The 24,973-nt window shown below is 37.0% G+C and overlaps 1 protein-coding gene across 3 annotated transcripts in view; it reads right to left on the reverse strand.

Moving 5' to 3' along the window:
• Positions 1–24,973, reverse strand: part of LOC139135796 (cortactin-binding protein 2-like) — a 62,953-nt gene extending 37,980 nt beyond the window's left edge. For 2 of the 3 annotated variants that reach the window (XM_070703499.1, XM_070703498.1), the window contains exons 1-2: positions 24,666–24,971; positions 23,748–23,858 (exon numbers count right to left, since the gene is read on the reverse strand). In XM_070703499.1, coding sequence (XP_070559600.1) covers positions 23,748–23,858; positions 24,666–24,725 — 171 coding nt within the window. In that variant the 5' untranslated portion in view covers positions 24,726–24,971. Of the gene's footprint in view, positions 1–23,747; positions 23,859–24,665 lie in introns of all 3 variants that reach the window. The other variant, XM_070703500.1, reaches the window with a different exon arrangement.

The raw sequence follows: 24,973 nt of genomic DNA on the forward strand, positions 1-24,973 counted from the left end.
GTCAACCCCGCCACGGCGGGGTTGACCTTTGACCCGTATAGCGATCCCCGCTACCCCGCCAACAGATAGCTGCGTTTCCACAGCTAGCCTTACCCTAACCCTAAGCCTAACCCTAACCCTAACTTAAGCCTAACCCTAACCCTAACCATCGGAAATACGTATCAACAAACAAACAAACAAACACATAAATAAATAAACAAACAAATAAACTGCTCTTTATTGACAAATATTAACAAAACAGCTTTTCGCTGTTATTTTATTAAAAATAACAAATAAACAAACACAAACATACACACAAACAAACAAACAGACAGACACAAATAAACAACAAGCCTGTGTACCCTGTGGTCTCTCTATGTACATTGGGAGTTACTTTTTAATGGCTTTATTTATTGCCATCTGTAATTTAGCTATTGAGGTGAAATTACCAAATCAGTACACAGCTTGTATTGAGTAAATCACTATGTCAGGCTTTGGCTCACAGCGGATCTACGTTTGACCAACCTTTGATCTATTTAAGCAGTGCAGGGAGACATTCACGGTTTCTCTTAATAGGTCACTGTAATTGGGTAATTAACCAGGCCTTGCCTACCTTACATAGCAAATAGCTATCAAAAGTAGTGGAGTTTGATTCCAAAGCTATGCTAGGAATCTCAAGCAAAAGAGCAAGGGAATGTGGGCTAGAGGAAACAGTAAACCTTCTGGTATTTTATCTGTTAGCAAGTTTTCATATTTCAAGGAAAACTTTTTCTCATTCAGATATGGAGAAGTTATGATTTTCAATACTAAACATAGCTAAACTGAGACTGTCCTACTTCAAAGAATTTGTTGCTGTACTGCAAAAACCTTACATTCTGAATATTTGTTAACAATGATTATCAATTTTAAGTACTGTACCTGCAGTTTTCATCTAAAACTGTACAAATTAGATAAGAGATGTTGTGATTTCTTTTGTTTATTTTTGGGACTGTGAAGCATTATTTACATCAGATTCTTTACAGTACAAAATATGCGTGTATGCTGTAAAGGAAGAGCACATGACTTTGTTTGTCCATTTGGATGTCAAGATGTTTTCAAGCACAAACAAGAAATTTGACAAAGCCAAGGGATTCTTTCCAGAGATATTCTGAGATACAAGTAGTCATTAAATCTCATTATAAAAAAGCTCCCCAGTGTAATGTTGATGGCTGTGTCTGTCTTTATCTGTGATTTCATTTCAAGGAAAGCCTGGTGACTGAGCAGACATACCAGTACTTTAAACTGGCTTCCTTTGTAACCTTGTAAAACAGTGGGAAAAAACTAGTGTTGTCATTCTGAAGGAATTTGCCTGATGGCAATACATACCTGTACTTGTACACGTACATGTACCATGAATAAAGACGATACAATCATAAAATAAAACATCCAGATAAACATTTCTTAACAGAAGTACAAGTACCAGCATATTAAATTCACATCTTATTTTGATACAGAACTATGAAATGGTTGTAAAACAATATCAGTTGAACAGAATGACATCAGACCAATACAATGTATGCATCTGAACAGGAACTGAATCAAAATGATTCCGGAAATAAAGGATGTATTTGAATGGATGATTGCTTAACTTCTTATCTTTGAGCAGAAGGGAGGCTGTGTCTGGAGTCAGTTTCATACTTGGAAACAAAGAAGAGGAAATTAAAAAATGAAGGACATTGCCTTCTTGCCAAGGAAACCTTTATAATTTGAAGTAATTATTGAAAAGCCTACATTCCATAGATCGGATATTTTACCAGGAAATAAAAGTTAGTCACATGGTGTAGGAGCAAACAGGATCTTTTGTATCATGAGCTGTTTTCCTATTGGTGGAGCCATTTTGGTATAGTATGCAGGTGTATGAATCTAATTTGCATAAATTGCCCCACTGTTGTGATGATGTCGTTGAGATGAAAGTTTTCAAATGAATCCTTTTACAAGCATTCAAGGTGAACTATTTCAAGATGACTCAGGTTTGCTTGTGATTCATAGTGTACCCTGTGTTTGACCTTGTCAGATGATGTGTTCTTAATCCAGCCAGACAACCATGCACAGGAAACGTCTGCTCATGAGTTCTCTCTGATGCACAGTTCACAATATTCAACCTTCAGAATCTGGTATCCACATCAGCATTTATAATGGTTGTTGGGTGCATTCCATCAGCCAAAGTGAATGACCAGCGTTCTATTCAGGAATTGTCACTGGAAAAACCCTTCACTACAAAGACAATTGTGATTTTCCTGTGAAAAATCCTGATGCATTTCAGTGTTGCACTAATTGTAGCAATTGTCTTTTAGAGAAACTAAACACATTGTCTGAATTGTGAAAACAGACTCATGAAACTTCTACACTTCCTATAACAGCCAGTATGGTTTCCTCAAAGACATTCAACTCATCAAACAAACCTCATTTCATGAAGAAACAGCTGTACATTCTCTCCTGTGTGTAAATATCTTTTATATGGTTTTATGGAATGAAATAACAACTTATGGAATACTTGCAATTGCATCAGTCAGTTTTAGGTTGTTGAACTCATCAAGACTCTGTAACACCAGTAGACATGCACTATATGTTTTTAAATTAGAAACATGTACGTGTGGATGATGAATGAAAATTTTGCTATACTGTAGTAACTGCTATTTTGGTAGTTTCCTAACAGATACTTTTACATTTATCCAACAAAATACTTGAGTTCATTTTAAAGAGACAGTACGTAGTTTTTGTTGATTTTGAACAATTTCTTGTTCTATTACCCAAAATATGTTAAAACTGTCACTACATTCAGTTTTTAACCCTTTTCCTGCCAGACAGTAATAACTGTATCACTTCCTCATCAGCCAAGTCAGTAAAAAGCGGTATTGAGCCAAAACATGACGTATTTTCAACCACTTGGCTTGGTATGTTATAGCATCTTTTGTCCAAAAAAAAATCAACTTTACAGTATTGTGTTTTCAACAGCCTTCAAATGTACAGTATTATGTTAAAATACATCATATGGAATACGTTGTGTTTCATTAATTTTAACCATCTTGACCTGATGGTGAAATATGACTTGGCAGGAAAAGGGTTAATCACAGCGTCCATACATTTAAAACACAGTCACTGTTATATTTTGAATATGAATTTAGTCCAGATTAGATGTAGATTTGCTTGTCAACAATAACAATGCAGTCTACACACGTGCAGTTTACAGTTGACAAGCTGAGTATTGTGCATCTCAATATGGGGATAGTAGAATAAGAAACTGATATTATCATTAAAAACAAAAACCGTGAAAAATTTCATTGAAAATTATAACTCCTGTCCCCAAAGGTAATGAGTAATGACATTTTCAGTGTCAGTGGTAGCTATTAAAAATATAAATACTGAAAAAATCCAATGTGACTACAGTTGTACAAATGATGTATTACTAATGAAGCACAGATAGAGAAATATTACACTGCAGTATAGTTGCAAGTGCATGCACATCAATAGCTGATTTGAAAGTGCTTTCACTACTGAGAGTGTCGTTTAGCAGTGGATTCCATGTGGAATGATTCACTTCAGGCAAAGTGAACACCCAATGAAATATATATGTGTTCAAGAAGCTTCTATCAGTGAAATTAGTGGTTGGGGCAAGAATGGGAAACTCCAGTAATTTAATTTTGATGTGGATATTTGTGAAATATGATAAATTATGAATTGTTACTTTTGCTGTAAATCGACTCTGGGAGAAACTTGCAAACTCTGTGTTTCACAGACAAGGTAAATCTAGGGATGATTGAGTCAAGACGTTTTATGTCTCTCAGAATTCTTTCTTAACTCTCCTAATCTATTCAGGTTTCTTCCACGACCGATAACTCGACCTTTATCTGGTGCCTTTGCGTGCCTCAAGGATGAATTCTTGGTATCTCCAATGGATTAATTCTTGGATATGCGTGCATTAATATTAACTTGCCAAAAGAAAAGGACACTGTGTGACTTCAGACTGACATATGCACATCTGTTTATTGACATGTCCAAATAGTGATGGCTGACAGATTGCCACTTTTGTTGTTGTGACAGTTTTTATGATTTTGATGTCCTAGTCAATTATGTTGACTAATATTCCAATTATCATGATCACAGTGCGCCAAGGATGATGTCAAAGTCATCAGTTTTCTATTCTGAAGCTGTCGGAAAAGATCAAGTTTGGACCATGTCATTGAAAATAACTTTTGTATCCATGAACAGTTTTCCCATGGTTTCTGACCATTTCACTTGTCATTGAAAATAACTTTTGTATTCATGAACAGTTTTCCCATGGTTTCTGACCATTTCACTTGTCATTGAAAATAACTTTTGTATTCATGAACAGTTTTCCCATGGTTTCTGACCATTTCACTTGTCATTGAAAATAACTTTTGTATTCATGAACAGTTTTCCCATGGTTTCTGACCATTTCACTTGTCATTGAAAATAACTTTTGTATTCATGAACAGTTTTCCCATCGTTTCTGACCATTTTACTTGAGGCGATTATAATCAAAGTATTGAATATCAGTAAATTCTACTCTGAAAATATATTTACATTTGTAGGGATCAATGTTTAGAGCAATTTGTCGACTTAAATTTATAAGATAGTGATAGACTTCTGTTTTGATATCACGGTTTTCCATGAGGGTAATTTCAAGGAATGAACCAGCCCTGTGATTTTGAGCAAATCTATTCCTGTGGTAATGATTATACAAAAGAATTCAATTGTACAACACAGGAATCACCCTCTCATTTTTCCTTGCTGTGGAGAATGCCTGGCTATAGTAAGAAATACGTACTTTGAACAATAAAATACACACTCACAGAAACATTGTACATGTGCTGTTATGCACAATTATAAAATTTACTGAAAAAAAAACAGTTTGTCATAATTTGGTTTTGTTTGTGAGATGTATTGTAGCAGTCTTGTCAAATAGTAATCATAGGTACATGTATTGGAGAGGAAGATTTTGTCTCGCTTTGAGAACTACATTTATTTGTCAAATTTTACATGGTACTTCTATTGTAGAAGTATTATTCTTTTCCAAACTTAAGAAGATCTGTACTCAGAAGTATTTAGTCCAGTGTCTAGCCATTGTTTGAACTCAATGACTCAGAACTTCAGCATTTGAAATGTGGGTAAGATACTAGACTATGATATCATAACTTCTGCATCTTGTAAGCATCGGAGAGGAACAAGCTGCTTTCTGAGAAAGCCTACTGTACCTGTACTTGAGGAATGAATGAACCGCCTCCTCAATTCTCATACTAAACACCAACATCATTAATCAGCAAATGTCAGGGGGATGCATGCCTATCAACTCACTCAGATATGGTTCGAAACTGAAGCATTAGCTGTTAACACCTTCAAAACACTTCAAGATTTCTAGGTAAATCCTCGGGTAATTAGTCTATGAATGTACAAGCATTCATGAACATGGGTGTGGTTTTTACTTGTTGAATGGAATTTACAACATTATCAGAAACAAGACAGCCAGTTGTAACTAACTGGAAATGAAATGTCTACATCATGTGTCTCTAAATACATGTAATTGCAGCTTTACAATTCATTAGTGTATAAACTGCCAATGCTCATACATACATGTAGTCACTTATCATGTCATTTCTAATACATGTACTGTAGTAGTATTGGTGGTACTTTTGAACATCACAATTGTACATGTGTAAAACAGTGCAATGTACATTTCAGCAAAGTGAATCAGCCGACATCTGCATGAATGCTGCAGGCAATACAGTTAAACTAACTTGGAATTAAATGGACATTTGGAGGTTACAGCATCAATTACACAACCTTGTACAAGTACCGTAATTAGAGTACTTCACATCTGAAGTCAACATCCACAGAGGCATGATGTTAAAACTGCTGAGATTGCAGACAGCCATGGGCACCATTGGAGAAAGAAACATTTGGTGCTTTCTTGCCCTCAAAATTTTCAACCAGGATTCTGATTGAAAATCTCACACAAAAACAGGAAACAAATAGAGCTCTCAGAATGCCATCTTGACTAAAATTAAACTGCTCATGAAATTAAGCATTTCTTTCATTCCTAAAGTTATCAATAAAGCTTGGGTTGAGGTTACGATAGCCTGGCAAAGGTTCATGTAATTTGATGGCCTAAATCATCAGATGGTTATTTCTATAGTGGAGTGGAAGTTGGTTTCAGCTGTGAGGTATATGTACATGTAAGTATTCAGACAGGCCTGAGTTTCATCTAGCCTAGATTCTTTCTGTCCGCTTGCCTCCGTACCTCCGTTCCCCACTACTGTACGGAGGCAAGCGGATGGAAAGAATCTAGGCTAAGTTTCATCATGATCACAATGGCATCAATCACATTCTTGGCTATCTGCATGTTCAGTGGAGCTCATCCTTTACACCTACCACTGATCAAAAGTAATTCATTGATGGTGATCTTTCCTGAAAACTTCTCCGAAACTACAGCTGTTGGGCTTTCATATCATTTTTAGTCCCCACGGACATCGTCCGAGGGGACTTATAGGTTTGGTCATGTCCGTGCGTGCGTGCGTGCGTGCGTGCGTGCGTCCGTCCGTCCGTTCACGCAGATATCTCAGAGACGCCTGCAGCGATTTCATTCAAACTTGGTACAAGGATTACATCATATGTCATACAGATGCACGTCGATTTGTTTCCTGATACGATCCAATATGGCTGCCAGGCGGCCATTTTATTACGATTTTTTCATGTACAGAGCAATAACTCAGGCATGTTTCAACTGATTTTATTCAAAGTTGATACAAGGACATTGACCAATGTCATAGATATGCACTTTAATTTTTTTTGTGATACGATCCAATATGGCTGCCGTGCGGCCATTTTGTTACGATTTTTTCATGTACAGAGCCATAACTCAGGCATATCTCAACTGATTTTATTCAAAGTTGGTACAAGGACATTGACCTATGTCATACATGTACACGTAAATTTGTTTTGTGATACGATCCAATATGGCCGCCAGGCGGCCATTTTATTATGATTTTTCATGTACAGAGCCATTACTCAGGCATGTTTCAACAGATTTTATTCAAAGTTGGTACAAGGACATTGATCAATGTCATAGCCATGCACATCAATTTGTTTGTGATACAATCCAATATGGCCGCTGTGCGGCCATTTTGTTATGATTTTTTAATGTACAGAGCCATAACTCAGGCATATCTTAACCGATTTTATTCAAAGTTGGTACAAGGACATCGACTTATGTCATACACATGCACATTCGACTTTGTTTTGTAATACGATCCAATATGGCCGCCGTGTGGCCATTTTATTACTTTTTTTCATGTCCAGAACCATAACTCAGACATGTATACAAGCGATTTTATTCAAAGTTGGTAAAAGGAGATTGACCAATGTCATACATATGCATGTTAATTTGTTTTGTGATACGATTCAATATGGCTGCTGTGCGGCCATTTTGTTATGATTTTTTCATGTACAAAGCCATAACTCAGGCATATCTCAACCGATTTTAATCAAAGTTGGTACAAGGACATTGACCTAAGTCATACATATGCACATTGATTTGTTTTGTGATACGATCCAATATGGCCACCATGTGGCCATTTTATTACGATTTTTTCATGTCCTGAACTACAACTCAGACATGTATCAAGCGAATTTATTCAAAAGTATTTTTATCACAGACCTAATGAAGAGGACTCTATCCTCTCTGAGGGCCTGTAATCAAAGTACCCATTAACAAGTGGGGACTGTGTCATCAACGATGACTTGTTTCTGGTGTTTAAACAGCATCTCCTCTGAAGGACTATCATGCTATGTTTTAGTCCCCACGGACACCGTCCGGGGGGACTTATAGGTTTGGTCATGTCCGTGCGTGTGTGCGTGCGTCCGTCGTGCGTGCGTCCGTCCGTTCACGCAGATATCTCAGAGATGCCTGAAGCGATTTCATTCAAACTTGGTACAAGGATTACTTCATATGTCATACAGATGCACGTTGATTTGTTTTGCTGATACGATCCAATATGGCTGCCAGGCGGCCATTTATTACGATTTTTTCATGTACAGAGCCATAATTCAGGCATGTTTCAACTGATTTTATTCAAAGTTGGTACAAGGACATTGACCAATGTCATAGATATGCATGTCAATTCTTTTGTGTTGTGATACGATCCAATATGGCCGCCGTGCGGCCATTTTGTCACGATTTTTTCATGTACAGAGCCATAACTCGAGGCATATCTCAACCGATTTTATTCAAAATTGGTACAAGGACATTGACCTATGTCATACATATGCACGTCAATTTGTTTTGTGATACGATCCAATATGGCTGCCAGGCGGCCATTTTATTACGATTTTTTCATGTACAGAGCCATTACTCAGGCTTGTTTCTACAGATTTTATTCAAAGTTGGTACAAGGACATTGACCAATGTCATAGCTATGCACATCAATTTGTTTTGTGATACGATCCAATATGGCTGCCGTGCGGCCATTTTGTTACGATCTTTTCATGTACAAAGCCATAACTCAGGCATATCTCAACCGATTTTATTCAAAATTGGTACAAGGAGATTGACCAATGTCATACATATGCATGTTGATTTGTTTTGTGATACGATCCAATATGGCTGCTCTGCGGCCATTTTGTTATGATTTTTCATGTACAAAGCCATAACTCAGGCATATTTCAACCGATTTTAATCAAAGTTGGTACAAGGACATTGACCTATGTCATACATATGCACATTGATTTGTTTTGTGATTCGATCCAATATGGCCACCATGTGGCCATTTTATTACGATTTTTTCATGTCCTGAACTACAACTCAGACATGTATCAAGCGAATTTATTCAAAAGTATTTTTATCACAGACCTAATGAAGAGGACTCTATCCTGAGGACCTGTAATCAAAGCACCCATTAACAAGTGGGGACTGTGTCATTAACGATGACTTGTTTTTTCAAAATGTTGGCTGTGATTTGGATGTCACCAGCTTTGATGACTTGTGTGTAGTAATTATTGCAAAGAACTAAAAAATATGGATAAGTGACAGAAAGAAAGCTGAGTCTCTCTACAGCTATGTGAGAGATAGAATGGACTGTTTTGCCTAAAGGGAAATCAAGCTATCTTCAAGGTTATGTACATGTATGCCAGCATTCCTTCATGCAGAAGAAAGAATGCAAAAAATTTCACTTCACTGAAGTACTTCAATCTCAGTTCCAGTCATGCTCAGGGATTTTCACATATTTCTGATATTAGTACCCTCGAGGATCTTTCAAAAATCGAAAAATAAACAAATTAACACTTTTTGTTGGATCGTACGCAAGCTGTCATGGAATGAAATGACTTGTACACAGGGACTGATGAAATATGCCATATCTATCTGATTTCCATCTCGGATTCTCCATTGCAAAGCAAGACATTGCTGACAATAGCATACTCATTGAGCTAAATATTAATTACCACACGGTATATGACTACTGTAAAACACTTTGACTGAGCTGCATGCTATTTTACAGTTTTCAAGTTTTCATTGCAATAAGCTGGTTTCCATTTTAGCTGAATAGGCAACCTAATCATAGTAAATATGAGGGAAAATTTAAACAAGAACTTCAGCTCTATTTCTCCTGTCAGCTGAAATGCATAGCTTGTGAAAATCAACCATTAATATTACAGTTTTCTTGTTTTGTTTTAGCATTGTGGGCAATATATACTCAGAGAGAACCATCCATTATTGTTGTGACATCTTGAACAATGCTGACACATCATACATCATTACAGTACATGCCTGCACAACACAAATAACATGTGCCAGTACTTGACAAAACTAGTTAAGTTTCATGACATTGTAAAATTCGTGTCAGTTTGTTAAGGACCAGTAATTCTAGCTTTCAAAAACACACAAGGTAGACCTTAGCAGGTCACTGATATCATTGTTCAGTCTAAGGATCTTAGCAGGTCACTGATATCATTGTCCAGTCTGGCAATGGAGATGCCAGGAAGGTCTGGGGCCAGAGATGTCACTACATTAATAGCTTTAACATTTGCCACCCAGTGGGAACCCCATGAGACTGCTCCCATGGCACAAAGTACTTTTGTAATTGAATGGAACAGCCAAACAATGAAAGGCATATTGCAGTATCAAAAAGAAAACGTGAGAATGAATTTCAGGGGTGAACCACTTTGTTTGATTCTGAAGAAAAATTGAAAGTCAGACCTGAAGTCAAAATGTCTGAATTAGTATCAGCACCCTTCAAGAAAGACAAAACAATATTTCATTTACTACAGTTGGGATCTTGAAGATTTTTCAATCTTCAAATTGGAGTTTTCAGCAATACAAGGCATAGTTATAGCCTAACACTGAACCAATTTTACAGCATCATGTGCAATTATGTATGAAGACAGGAGTAACAGTATGTTGAAAATTTGTGCACAAACACTTCTGTACTGTAATGTAAAATAACATGAGGTAAACAGTAACATGCCAACTCAAATCTGCAAATGGCACACTAATGTAATTTACAACTGGTTTCCAAAAGTTGGTTGTTGTTGCGGATATGAAGAAAAGCTTCCAAGTTCTAGAGTTCCACACATTCCAAAGGTGAGTAGCTGGAAGCAGTTAGTAAGATGCCCTCCTCTTCACCAGCAGACAGTTACAATGTACTCTAAGACAGTTACAATATACTCTAAGACAGTTGCAATGTACTCTAAGACAGATAGAATGTACTCTAAGACAGTTACAATGTACTCTAAAACTGTTACAATGTATTCTAAGACAGCTACAATGTACTCTACGACTGTTACAATAATTGCAATCATACCAATCCATAATCCAATAACACTAGGTCAAAATTTGTAAGACAATAGTTGTAAACATAGACACAAAACAGCACAGAACAGACAGTACAGCGCTTGTCTTTTAGTGTGGAGTTTCAGGGTTTGGCACACACGGGTTTCTTGACTGTAACGTACAAGTTGTTGTACTCCGACACAAAAACATCAAAGGATGCGTCGATTGCCGCACGTTCTCTTATCATACAGAATGTTACGGAGCTATAACACTGTAGCAGAACTTTTACCTAAGAGTGACAGTAATCTTTCCCGATACAGGCGTATGATTGGTTCAAACCTTCGCGAGTCTCGGTCAAACAACACCGGAAGACTATTCCATTTAACATCAAGGGATGTGATTTGCACTAAAGGGCGTGATTTTTACCGGGAATATTAAATAAATGCAAAAATTGAAGCTATTTGTTATGAAATTGACTAAACATTATTTGTATTGTACCCTGAAGGGTAACACTCACTCAGTGTAGCCAGGTTTGACTTCCATAACGGAAACCACCTGTGTATTCAGTGTTCATCAAAACTTGCACATGAAAACTTGTTCCCGCCAACTTTGCTCTCTGAGAGCAGCGGCGCAGATAGGCAGGCACAGATTGAACTCATTGCAATAAACAAGCATGAGTCTAGTACCAAGTCCAAGTCCAATACAGGGGAAAACGCAGACAATTTTGGACTCGTACCACGAGTCCTAATTAACAGACGTTTGCATGGATGTGGCTAAGAAGTTTGTGCACTGGCATCTTGCTACACGAATAATAGTGCGCCGCGTACCGGAGTTCAAATCCAAACCGTGCGGGTAAATTTGACATATGTGTTTTGGTTATTTTTCATCGGGGGGGGGGGGGGGGGGGGGGGGGGGGGTCATCAAATTTTTTCGTCTGACAAAGGGGGGGGGGGTCATCTTTTTCACGAAAAATGCAGGGGGTCTATATTTTTTTGAACACGGGCGACAAGATTTTGCCGGCCCCCAAGGCCGTAAAAACTGAACGGTCCTTAACGGAGGGCTTCTCAGATTTGATGGCTTCTATGAACTCAACTTCAACGTCCAGGAACACTCTTTGTCGACCACGGCGATAGTTTCTAGGGGGATTTACTGAACCGGTCTTGCAAAAATGTACCCAAATCTTCTTTTAATACGGTCGTTGCTGCCAATCGCAATTTCTTCGCTGTTTTGTACATATGATCCACGAGGTACAAAACCAGTCGCCTTATCACCACCTATCTCCTCTATTTCGTGAACTACTTATTGCCGGAGATCACTGCTGGTTGCCTTTCCACGGGTGTAGGTTCTTCCCCGTGTATTTTGCATTATTTCGATAGATTACTCCAAGCTATACGAAGATACGACGATCAAACGTGGGTCTTTTTCTGTTCAGACCGACAGTTGTGACCGTTAAAACAACTCGCTTAAATTTTCATGCAACAACACTGCACTGTGCGGCATTCTCAGACGAAGACAGAAATGAAAACGTGTCGTCTGTCTTGGATAAAATGTTGCATTTCCGTCTGGTATTTCTTTGTGTCGAACTGTAAACCTTGGCTGTGCCAAACAAAAAATCCGTGTGTGCCAAACCCTTAAAAACTCCACACTTAAAATGACAAGCGCTGTAAATAGACGGTACACAAACAAAGTCAAATTCATGAAAGAAAGATATATGGACCTCTGGCCAAAAGACCAAGAAGTGATGTCAGGTGTTTCGAAAATAGTAAGCGCATCCTGCCCCACATGTGGCACCCGCCATATATCAATCTGTAAGTCAGATAGGTAGTGGTCACTAACTAAGGCCCCATGTCACCGATGCCATCAGTGATCATTTGTCGAAGAGAGATACATGTATTGTATTTATCTACCAGCTTGTAGAATGTACAGTGTACAATGTACTCTAAGACAGCTACAATTTACTCTAAGACAGTTACAATGTACTCTAAGACAGTTACAATATACTCAATTAGTGTAATTGTAAATGCAAGTATTTGGTACCATTAAGGTATACTGTAATGAACCCAATGAAGAGAAAGTAGGTTACTGCATTGCTCATCGAATAATTATTTGTCATGATCAACGACAGAAACATACTGTATTCTGTTCATCCTAACTTCCAAAATTAGGTTCCAAAATTTAATATATTTTATTGATATTCATGAGCGTCTCATTTAATTTTCACCCATGTTTTTACGTGTTCTATACATACACAGTGAGACAACAAGTACAGAGCAATTGAAAGTTCAAATTGTCCGGGGACTTTATATTTCATATGTAGGTCACAAAGTCTGCTTGTAGTCTGAAGTTGATAATTTTGTTCATCTTTCCAAAGAAAAACTTTGAAATATCAAATAAATGGTTACATACAAACATTTCAGCAAGTTCTTTTCTGTCACATTCAAAAGCGATTGAATGACTGTTATCCTTCTAATCATTTTAGACAGAATGTATCTAACATTCTCATCAGCCAGAGCTTTATTCCGCTTGGAAAGATTAAATCCTCTCTCAAAATTTTATTTTGAAATTTGTGTCAGTCCTCAGTAGTAAAGATGGCAAAAATGATATTCACTTTGTTCATACAATTATCAAAATAGAGCTAATTATCCATGGACCGTCCATGAAATTTTGAAGTCATTCTCAATTTACAAATTCTTACAGCTGGGAGCTGAATAAGCGTTTTTCTTTGTCTTGTAACCTGATTATTTTCACAGATCTTCTAGCAATGATTTTTTTGTGCTTCATTTTGTATCAGTCAAAGTGGTCAAGAGAACAGTTTAAAAAAAGCTTTGGTCAATATTCATCTGCACTCTACCTTAAATCAACTGCAAGCTATAGGATTGTTCATTGTCATTGTATTCTGATAGTTACACAAATCTATCAACTGAACTGGAAGAAGAAAACTTACGATGCGCATGCTTGGTCACTTAATTTTTCACGTCGATCAAAAGCTTTTGACATTCAGGAAAATTGAAGGGAACATTTCTCTGTTTCTATTTCTTATCGTAAATGCAATATTGGGTTCTGAAGATAGTTGCATTTCATCAAATGGTACCTTACTTGATTTTACCAAAATGATGCTTCATTTCTTACAAAAGAAACTGAAAAAAAATAGTGAGCAACTATGTCTTTATGGAATGGTTGATTACTTCATTCCTGATTCAACAGGGGGACTTTTTTCTTATAAGGGAAACGTCATTGAGAGAATCTAACCTTTGTGTGTATGTGTGTTACTATGGCACTAATGACGCAATTCCCAGTTTGCCCATAGTTGGGTGTGAATTTCATTAAAATTAGAAAGGTTGAAAATAGACGACTGACAAACGAGAGGTTGCATGACACATAATAGAATGAATTTCTTGGCTCATATCTGGACCATCAGAATACATGAATCACAATCAGTATTTGCATTTCTGTGCACATCAGCTATTCCATTCCATTTGGCAGTCATCCAAGACCTTTGTACAGGATACTGCCTGTGTGTGTGGAATTCTTTTTTAAATGCCAGAAGTAGCCAATCTTATCTTTCTCAAGAAGTGTTAAAATTACAACAATGTCAATTAAAGCCAAGATACTGTACAAGAGTTAACTTCCGTGTCTGGAAACTCTTTGAACGCCAAGTGACAGACTAACAACTTACATAACCTATATCAGACATGGAGAGTAAAGTTTATTACTTTTTCTCTTCCAGTGTCCTGAAAAATCTTGATCAAGTTTGCAGTTTTTAAAACAAAATAAGATCATGAATGCATGTACACCATATAAATATTACTCCTGGCTCTGGAATCAGACAGCAGTTTCTTATATTTTGTAATGTAATTAAAATGTGCATAACTGTGCAATAGTAGCACTACTACTTGTATTGAACAATAAACAGTGATAAAAAGTGCCATAAAATTATGGGTAAGACTCCTGAAACTTCAAATCTTTGTGGCATTTATCATATTTTTCAACTGCAATATTTTGCCGCTCAGAAAAATGATGGCAACCTTTTTCTCTGTTTCTTTAAGTTCACCACTGAAGAAATCAGGACTAATATAGAATCATAAACATGATTTAACATATTTGATGTTAAGCAATACTTGAAGGTGACCTGCCACAGTTAGTTGACCTTTGACATGATACTGTATGACCTCTCTCCCATGATGGCTATGGAAACAAAGCATAAATACAGCTCCTTAATCTGATCATATTACATATTGAAACATGATCCATGCTGATGTAAATTTGTTTAACATGGTAAGAAATGCTATTTTAATATTTCCAAATGTGAGGTATGTGTACAGTCTTTGCCTTGGAATTTCAATATGTACTGATATTGATGTAAAAATTTTAGTTTTGTTGTGAGTCTTCAGGGATATTTTAAGTATCATATGATCATTCACTGCAAATTTGAAATTTGTCTTGAGAAACGTGACCTCCAGATGAAGTCCCTGTAAAAAATGTCATCAACATAGAACACACACACATCACACACCTGCTACAGTGCTAACATCAACATTTGTACTGCTGTGTAGCACACTCTGACATCAATCTACATGTATTACATCACAAAATGTCAATCATGGCAGTGTAGCTGGATATCTGAATTTCGGAAGTTAACTCTGCTGGATGAACCTCACTGGGTGAAAATTTTCATGAGATGAACTGGAGCTATACAGAGTGTCTGTTTGATAAATTACACATTTATGCAACAGGCTACAAGGTCTGAATTTGCAAAGGTCATGTCTGAACACCAATATCATATTTCTTGCATTGAATGTCTCCCATGTTGCCTTTTAATTTGCCAACCTTAGCATAGATCCTTAGGCAACAGCCAGATGGAAAAGTAATCAGACCGATTGGGGTGGGTACAGATTTCAAGACCTTACACTTTCAGTTGAAATTTGCAAAAGGTCAGCCAGGGACCTCAAACAGCTGTGCTTGCATGTCAGCTGAATCTAAAACCAACATCATCATGAACAGAATATTGACAAAAACCATTATATGACACACACTGATGATGAATTACAACTCATTAATCCTCATTTAATATCCATATACAATTTCCAGGACAAAGAAACTAATTACAGTATTCAATTAGACATAAAATTGAAAATGTCATAAATCACCAATGCCGTGTATGACCATGTTGTGCAAATGCACAACTCATGGTTTGTCTCTGTGTAAATCTCACATGAAATGTCACATCTGTCTTGGACATATATCATGCACTGAGTAAAAACACGCATGACAAGATGAATGTAAAAATACTAGTATTGGTGACCACAGAAGATAACATGCATATAGCATTGTGACCTTTGACTCCATGTATTATATGTGTTTGACTCATAGTCACATTCATTTGCTGCTGCCTCTGTATTCCAATGCATTATTAACCAATGGAATATATTGACATTTTCTGTCACAATGGCAACTGTGGGTACCGGTATGTGTAATTCTGATTTAAACTAGCAGAAAAACTTTGGTTGCATGGTTATTGCAAACAGAAACAAATTATACATGTAACTCTATGGTAACGTGTGATGGACTTTTACATTTGTACACATGTAAATTCATTGAAAAGCAATGGAAACTATATGGTATATTAATTAATATGCAAAATTCTATATGGGTTCCTTTTTTATTGAGGAATTCTGGGAAATGCTGATTGGTAATTACCAGAAAGTGTATTGTACATGCACAGAAGTAAATAAACAAAATGTCACAGCGGTATTTGCATCTTGAAAGTATAGTCAGTGTTTTTGTGGGGTCCTGCAGCAGAGATTCAAAAACAGCAGTGCTAGATTATCGCCTAGGTTCAAAGGGCAGATCAGCTGAAATGGCAATTGAATCAAGCCATTTGCCAAATACCCCATATGCACATGGGGCATATGCTTTGTAGAAAGCCTTACAAACATCTGTTTGACAGTAACTCTTCCCCCACTCCTTCTGTGTTAACAGATCTAACTTCTCCATTTTTGAAAATGATGGAAGATCATTGACCCACAAACCACCTCATTTTGTATTGACCCTCTCCGTTCTCTATGATAAAGCTGGAACTATAAAGACTAAAATGGGGAACAAGATTATTTAAAACCCTGAACATAAACTTGTGCACATTTTCAACTTTAAGTTTAATCATAAGCAACATGTAACAAAACTGTATAAAACGGTATGCTGGTTCACTGCTGGTTTTCTTTCTGGGTATGTTATTTGGTAGTTTGCAAACTGAAATCACAGGAAGATACATGTATGAAAATTTTATCTCCTCCTCTTGACCGCGTACATTTGTACTACCACAGTTAAATAATATTTCCTACTGTAAAACTACATGTATGTTATAGAAATAACGGGCAACGCGCTGACCATTAACGTTTATTTATGGGCAAGGGCGAGAGGAAAGCCAAAAATTAGTGGGGCGAGGCTTGCCAAGCCCGGTTAATTTGGCTTTCCTCGAGCCCGCACCCATAAATAAACTTACTGGTCGGAGGCGGAGTCTGTTATTTCCATTATATTATCAACGAACCGAAGAAACCGGTCAAAATTTGCAAAAAAAATTCCGGAAAGCGAACGAAAACTGGGCCCCAGAACTGAGCATACGTGAAAAAATGTACGCGGGGCGCTGTAAAAAATTGGCAAATCTGGAGATATTTTCAGAAAAAAGTATCTCAACTTGGCCCACAAGTGCTCCATTTTATTTTGTGATTGATTATGATTTACGTTTGCGCTGTAAAGTAATGATATTTGAGTTGTTAATCTTATTATTCATATTCACAGGCATGTAAACAGACCATTACTGTGTATTTGTGGTCAGTCATGTGGTTCAGCTCGACCAATCAAAATGCGACGGGCAGGCATGGTAATATAATACCAGATAGACAGCTGAGCACTAGAACCATGAAAAAGTTTGACATCAATAGTTAAAGAGACAAAGTTGGCCATTTTTCATGAATTTGGTTGATACGAGATACTACTTATATTGCTTGACATGTTGAAAGATACTGAATGAATGGGTGACATGCATATATTCAAACGAGGTTTCAGACACGATCAACCAAACCATCGCTAAAATGAATTAATGGTCATTAATTCATTTTCGCGATGGTTTCATTTATCGTGTCTAAAACCGGGGTCGAATATATGCATGGTCACCCATTCATTCAGTATCTTTCAACATGTCAAACAATATAAGTAGTATCTTGTATCAAACAAAATTCATGAAAAATGGCCGACTTTGTACCTTTAATGGCAAGTACTAATCAGCTGCACTGTAACTGATTTTCTTCAGGAAGTGACAGTCTCAGACCTCAGTAGATGGGACTAACATGTATGGCTTTTAAGAAGCTGCGTGCAATCGTACAGAACCACAAATGCCATGGGTCAAAACTCTTGAATGTTTTCTTGTATTGTATGTGTATTTCAAAGTCCATTAGCAGTTGTCCTTTTGACCAAAATCTCATAGTTACATCGCTGAATGTCAGAAACAAATCCTGGTAAATGAATGATTGTGCAAATAGCTGTGCAAAAGGTGATACAGGCATTTCATTGACAGCAGGGGCTGTCATAGGTGTGATGCTGAAATGAGTACCGGTACATTATCTGGCATGTAGATATGGAGTCCATGTCTCACCATGCAGACATATTTAGTATCAAGCCCTCAACTCTACATCACATAAATTATTTATAAATGCAGAAATGAATACCATTCAAAAACTGGTGTTCTAATAATCCATCACTGGATGTGGTATCTTGGATTTATCATTTTGACCATCATACAATAGATTCATTTACATGTAACCTTTTTCTTGAATATTCATGAATTTTAGAGCTCACAATGATGTTATTTCTTGCAGGCATTTGGCTTCCATCTGTTTCAGGTTGTATGAAACATACCATTGGCTACTCTTGTTCCAAGGCATAAAGACAGGTTAATATTTGGCAATATTGAAGGTGTAACCTATGTCAGATACTGTACTCTACCCAAACATGTATACTGCAAGTGAAACCATTTTTGTTTCTGAAAATACATGCCTGCACTGCAAAACCAGACAACATTGGTCATATGATGACATTGATATGGACTGGTTTATATTTTCATCATAATGGACATAATAAAAAGATATTTTTGTTTTTGCCAGAAATTTTGACATTTGTGATTTAAAACTTCTTGAAGAGCTTGTATTTGGCATAATTACCGGAAGCAGAAATTATTTCTATGTTGGTTCATTATTTGATTCTATTGTTCTTGTGAAATTAATCCTTGTGATGTTTTTGTATGCATAAGACATCAACTCACAACTGAAGAATATTAATATCACACTAGGGCTGAGCTGATAAGCTTTCAAAGCCATTTCAATAAAGTGACAGTAAATCCTCTTTCTACCAGGCTCCATAGACACATCATAGAAATAAATACAACTTGGGAGAAGAGGCTTATCTGTTCATAGTAGATAGTTTTGGATGAAGGTATTTTTAGGATACGCCTCTTTGTCACAGGTGTCAACAGCCTTGCTTGCTACATGTGCATCAGCTCACTGATACTGACTACTCAGCGCGCTGGAGCATACCTTGTGCCACAACGGTGACCCTTGACACAAAATGGCTGCTAGAGAGCGTGCAGCACGTGCATGGGTGATGCTATCGGACAGTGTTATGTTTTATCCAGTATAAAAAATATGTCAATGCTTGTAATTCATTTTCAATTTTTCCATTTAGTAGTTTTTGACTTTATTGGTTACAAATCTTGCTTACAGTAAACACTGTAGCAGCTGGGTCATGATGTGCAGTGACGCAATCACACTAATCATAGTATTGCAGTGGTACATGTAGTAACCATGCCATCAAGAATTTTAAGCTAATCGTACCATACTGACACATGCGTATCAGTGAGCCGCTTGCAGCCATCTTCGGCGACCCACAGCACGAGCTTTTGTATGAAACTGAAAAGACATATTTCAGCATACCACTCTTTTTTTTCCCTACTTCTTTATTTAATGCTTCTCATCAGCCCGGAGTCTTAGGAAATAATATCTGGCAAAGGTTAATCAGAATGTGTGTTTTTTCATGCTTGCCATCAACTTAAGCAAAAGATTCAATGTTTATAACTGATTTATTACACACCATCATGTGTATTCCTTCTCTGCTCACAATGCCACTGATTTCAACATGTACCGGTTACAGTGCAGAAAAAACACACTTTGACAGGTGGATACAGTTTCAAATTTACCAAAACTCTGAATGCCTGGTTTACATCACAAAATGTTCAGTTGTAACTTTATTTCTGTTCATTGTCAGGCTTAATTGCCACATACAGAATGAACACGTACTGCACATACATGTAGAGCAGAATATGGTTCATGAATGCAAAACATGTCAATTTTTAACTAATTTATTTTGAGAATCATCAACCACAGCATGCATTTACTGAAAATGTGCAGTACTACCTGTTGTGAAAAAAACTAAAAATACCAGCATACCAGGACTTTGTGCGAAAATCTTCTAATGTATATCTTTGAGGCATACACGATACTGAATAAAGACACAAACAGTTCCAGCAGTTCCAATTTTTCTACTTGTCAACTATACAAACAAAATACTACTAGGCTTTTCAAGCTTTTGGATATACAGTCATAATTATGCCCCCTGCCTGATTGGGTTTCAATGTTCACTATGTTTACACTTATCATTGCAGAATAAAGATATTCATATTGCAAGGATGTCTGGATTAATCTTCAAGTGTCTAGTTGACATTCCAGTGTTCTTCAAGTCATTTAAATGCAAATGTATGTACAGTATCCTAAGTTAGATCAATTCACTGAAGTATTTACCCTTTGCCCTCTTACAATGCAGAATACAGCAGACAGGCAAAGGATATTTTTGTTTCATTGAATGCTGTAATCTTACTTTTTTCCTCTGAGAACTTAGCCTGGATTGCTCGGTATGTATGATGATTCACATATTTGAACAGGGCTAGCAGCAGTGGGAGATTCCTCACTTGGTGGGATCTATGCTACGTCCTGCTTCCCAACAGCAGTTGATGGCTTATAGTATGATATGCAAACACATATAACAGTAAATACATTGTGCTAAGCAACACCGAAACACAGCTGCTTTTCTTCTAGCAACTTTGATGGCACTCAATAAACTTCCTCAGAGATGAAAAACCAGTCAATACGCTGATTTAGTTCTCTCGGAGCTGTGGGCATCCATCACTCATAAATATTTAAAGTGATTATTGCCACAACAACAAAAAAAAAGACCATCACTGCAATTTGCCGATGGCGTACAACAAAGGTACAGATGTTTGTGACTTTCAAAAATACATCACGTACATGTACATCATTGTAATACCATACTATGGAATAAAACCATCCCCCTCGGTTACAAATGGTTAAAAATAACACACTGCTCAAAAAATGCCATTCCACACACTAAGAAGCTCATGAACTACTGACAGGAAAATCTAAGTAAATAAACTAACAACAACAAGGTTTTTTGAGCCAAATTTGTTTGGCAGATTCTAGTTCTCAAAAAGGATCTATCAAACATAAAAACCTTTAAATACATCATATGGTGGAGGTAAAAGTCAGATATTTGGCCCAAGCAAGTGTATTTCACATCATGCCTTCCACTGTCAATTTCAAAACGGCATATGGGTCATATGAATATGTTACTATGTTGGGTGTGGTAGAGAATCTGCTAATATAGAGATACAAAAGTAACTCAGTAAAAGAGATTAACTGAGCTTTGCTAGAAATCCCTGGAGTTTACATGGCATTGACCTCACAATTACTCCTGCACAATGAATGTTGACAACTTCTTCAAACACTCCGCACATCCTGTAGCATACTACCTACAGGTGAATTCTGGAATAGAATTTTATACTTTGAACTCAGAGAATACCTGTGTCTTATCAAAACATGTGTATCAATACTTGATGAGGTTGTCCTCTGGGCTATTGCTGCCCAGTCCCTATTAAAAGAATGATTGTGTTGAACATGTATGCTATGTTGGACAGAAAGTGACCTGAAAATAAACCGACTCGAGTCACAAGTTAGCCATCCTGCTGTAACTGGACTACTTTCTGACTGGTTTGTTCCCAGCACAATTTTATAACAATAGATTTATCAATGAAACTTTCATGATAAACAATGACAAGATTAACCCACAACCATTCAGAACATTACTTCAATTCAATTCAATTCAATCAATTCAAATTATTTTATTGTAACTTTGGTTAAAAACTATGAAAGTATTGTTTCTGTCTTACAAGTTTTACATATATCGTCTGATATACTGGACAAAACCAGATAGTTAATTTCATGAAATATTTCTGATGTCCGAGATACATGTATTCAGCAGGATTGCCTACATGCTAAAAACTAACTGCCAATAGATTATATTAACAATTGGCTATCAGGTCCTGTGAACTCCTATAATTAAAGGCTTGTTGTCACTGAAATTTTACCAGAAAGGAAATGAAAAAAGTCACTGCAGATAAACAATCCTTTGTGATTGATAATTTTCCTTATGGATACTGATAATCGCATATTCCCCTTGACAAACCCACTAATACCTACTTATCATTCCTATTTCAGATATAGTCAAAAGTGCAGAAGAAATACTGTAGTAACAAAACTATTTCATCCACACAAGTCTTGTTATCTTCAGTTCACATACTGTTACATCCATGCGACTGCAAACTGGGAGGTGCAACTGCCTTGAATGTAAAACGACACTCTTCCACATAACAGGGATAGATATATACAAAAAGTATCAGTGACCATGAAAATAACTAATTTGAAGGATGCAGCAAATATTCGTTTCTAACATGACAAAGGTCTGCCCATAGACAGTTAAGAAAGTTTCTCAACTGTCTATGGTCTGCCTAAACATTATGACTGATTGTAAACATATATTTCACGACTAAGTCATCTTTTCACAGCCATTTTTATGTAGTACAGCATAATGCTATTGGCCTGTCTGCCTATCACAATTACCAAGAAAGAAATCCACCATAATTTGTGGTGCCTGGCCAGCTGACTAGAAAAATACTTGAATGTTCAAATCACTAAATAAAGTCATCTTATGTATTTACATGTACATGCAAGCCAAGTAATATAATGTCATAAGGAAGTTGTGGAAGGTTCCTCAACTTCATGGTCCTGCTGCCAGCTGTCAGCTTATCACAATGTAATTGATAGCCAGAATGTCACTGTAAGTGTCACATTCTTTACTTGTTTCCTTCACAGGCAAAAAAGTACTACAGCTGTTCTTTTTGTCACATGCTAAAAAAACACTCTATGGCTATGAAGGAGTTAAATATCCATACTATTGGGTTCAGCCAAGCACATATGTCATTTGGTCTGTTGTTCCAATTCTGGATTCAGTAAGACTTTGCCCATACATACTTCATCATCTCAAACAATACTTCCTTTCTTCCTTTCTAAAAAACTGACCATGAATTCTTGTTTTTTTATCAGAAATAAGTTTTCATAAAACCAAGTCTTATATTATCTATATATTACGGTATATATTTACTTAAACATTCTTGTACATTCTTTTCATTTTAATTTGTGGCCCAGACCTGTGCAGAGAAAAAGGCCGAAAACATTTTTAATAAAGTTTACAAAACAATTGGAGAATAAAAAATGTTACGGGATAAATAAAAAACAAATCTATGAGAAACTAAAACTTTTCGTCAGCAACACAATTTGTCATCTCTTTGGTACGGTAAACTATCTCAAAACATATATCTATCTGCACTGTAAAAAAAATCAAAACCAGGGCTATTCATTAGGGTGGCCTTCTTACTATCGCAATGCATGAATGATTCTACACACATAAATGCAAGATGGTATACCCAATAGGCATATACATGAACACATGTACACACTCCCCTACACACAAGTAACAAAACCCCTCTCACCTTCATATTCAAGATGACAAAATCCCTTGCTTGTAGTTCTCCTTCTAACAAGCTCAGTAATTTCAGAAGGTCTTGCTTTGTTAAATTTTGCGTAACTTTTGGTTTCAATCCCTGAAAGTAAAGAGTGATGATAAAATATAACCCCGTCTGTTATTTTTACCACAGTGCCAGTTGCAGTGTGCCTGGTCGATGAGAACTTTGTTGTCTGCTATCTTTCAATGTAATCCCATTGTTTCACTGCTATTGAAAGTCTGACACAAACTCTGCAGTGTGCACTGCGACTATTACTACTACTGGTAGTGGTACTTGACAATGGTTCCCCTTTGCGCATCTAAAGAAACCACGCTATACCGGCAATCTCTCATGCTTTCTAAATGGCAGGCTAAAAATTATTTTTGCTGTCACGACTGAATATGCCTCTTTTTAACGTCCATGATCAGAGCGATCAGAGATCAGCGGAGACAACGATGCGCCCGTTTTAAAATGTACTGACAACACTGTTACATTGTGTACCTTAGATTTTCTTGTTTGATCGACAGATGACCAACAGCCTATTATTTTGGGCCACAATAATAACATTTATTCTAATGCAACGAGGAAAAAAGATTTTCATCAGCTCATACACATGAATAAAACATTCATCGGTGCCGCCGCTTTGGCTGGCGGCTCGTGAAAAGAGGACTTTTGGTTGACGTCCGGACACTGGTAGTTACACATATTGGCCGCAGGCGCTAGCCGCGGTCCGGCCATACCTTTTCACGCACGAAAGAACCTGCGAGTCTGTCTGAGACTGAGACTAATCTCAAACGAACTCGCTGTCTCCTTTGATTTATGTCACCGAATGAAAGCAATTAAAATGATATCAAAATTGAATTTGCCCAAGGATATAAACTACACAAGCAACAAGAAAGCACTAACCTTTTGCGTAACCGGCTTTTTCGAGTCCACATTCGCGTTGCGAGCTTTGAGGTCAGCCATGTTGCTTGTCAGAAATATTCCACAAATGCGGCCGCTGCTTACACCACAAAATACCCGAATCAAAGCCAACAGTGGCTTTTTTTTGTTTCGTCTACGACTCTACACCATAAATACGTCATCTGTTCCAGCTTATCTCAAATTCTAACCGATAATCCATCTAAAATTTCCCGGGAAACGATCCTGCGTACAACTTCGTGAACTCCATTCAATGACATGATGCGACTCTCTGAACAAAATGGCGGCTGCAT

Source organism: Ptychodera flava, chromosome 6 (genome assembly GCF_041260155.1).
Source record: "Ptychodera flava strain L36383 chromosome 6, AS_Pfla_20210202, whole genome shotgun sequence".
Classification (NCBI taxonomy): Eukaryota; Metazoa; Hemichordata; class Enteropneusta; family Ptychoderidae; genus Ptychodera; species Ptychodera flava.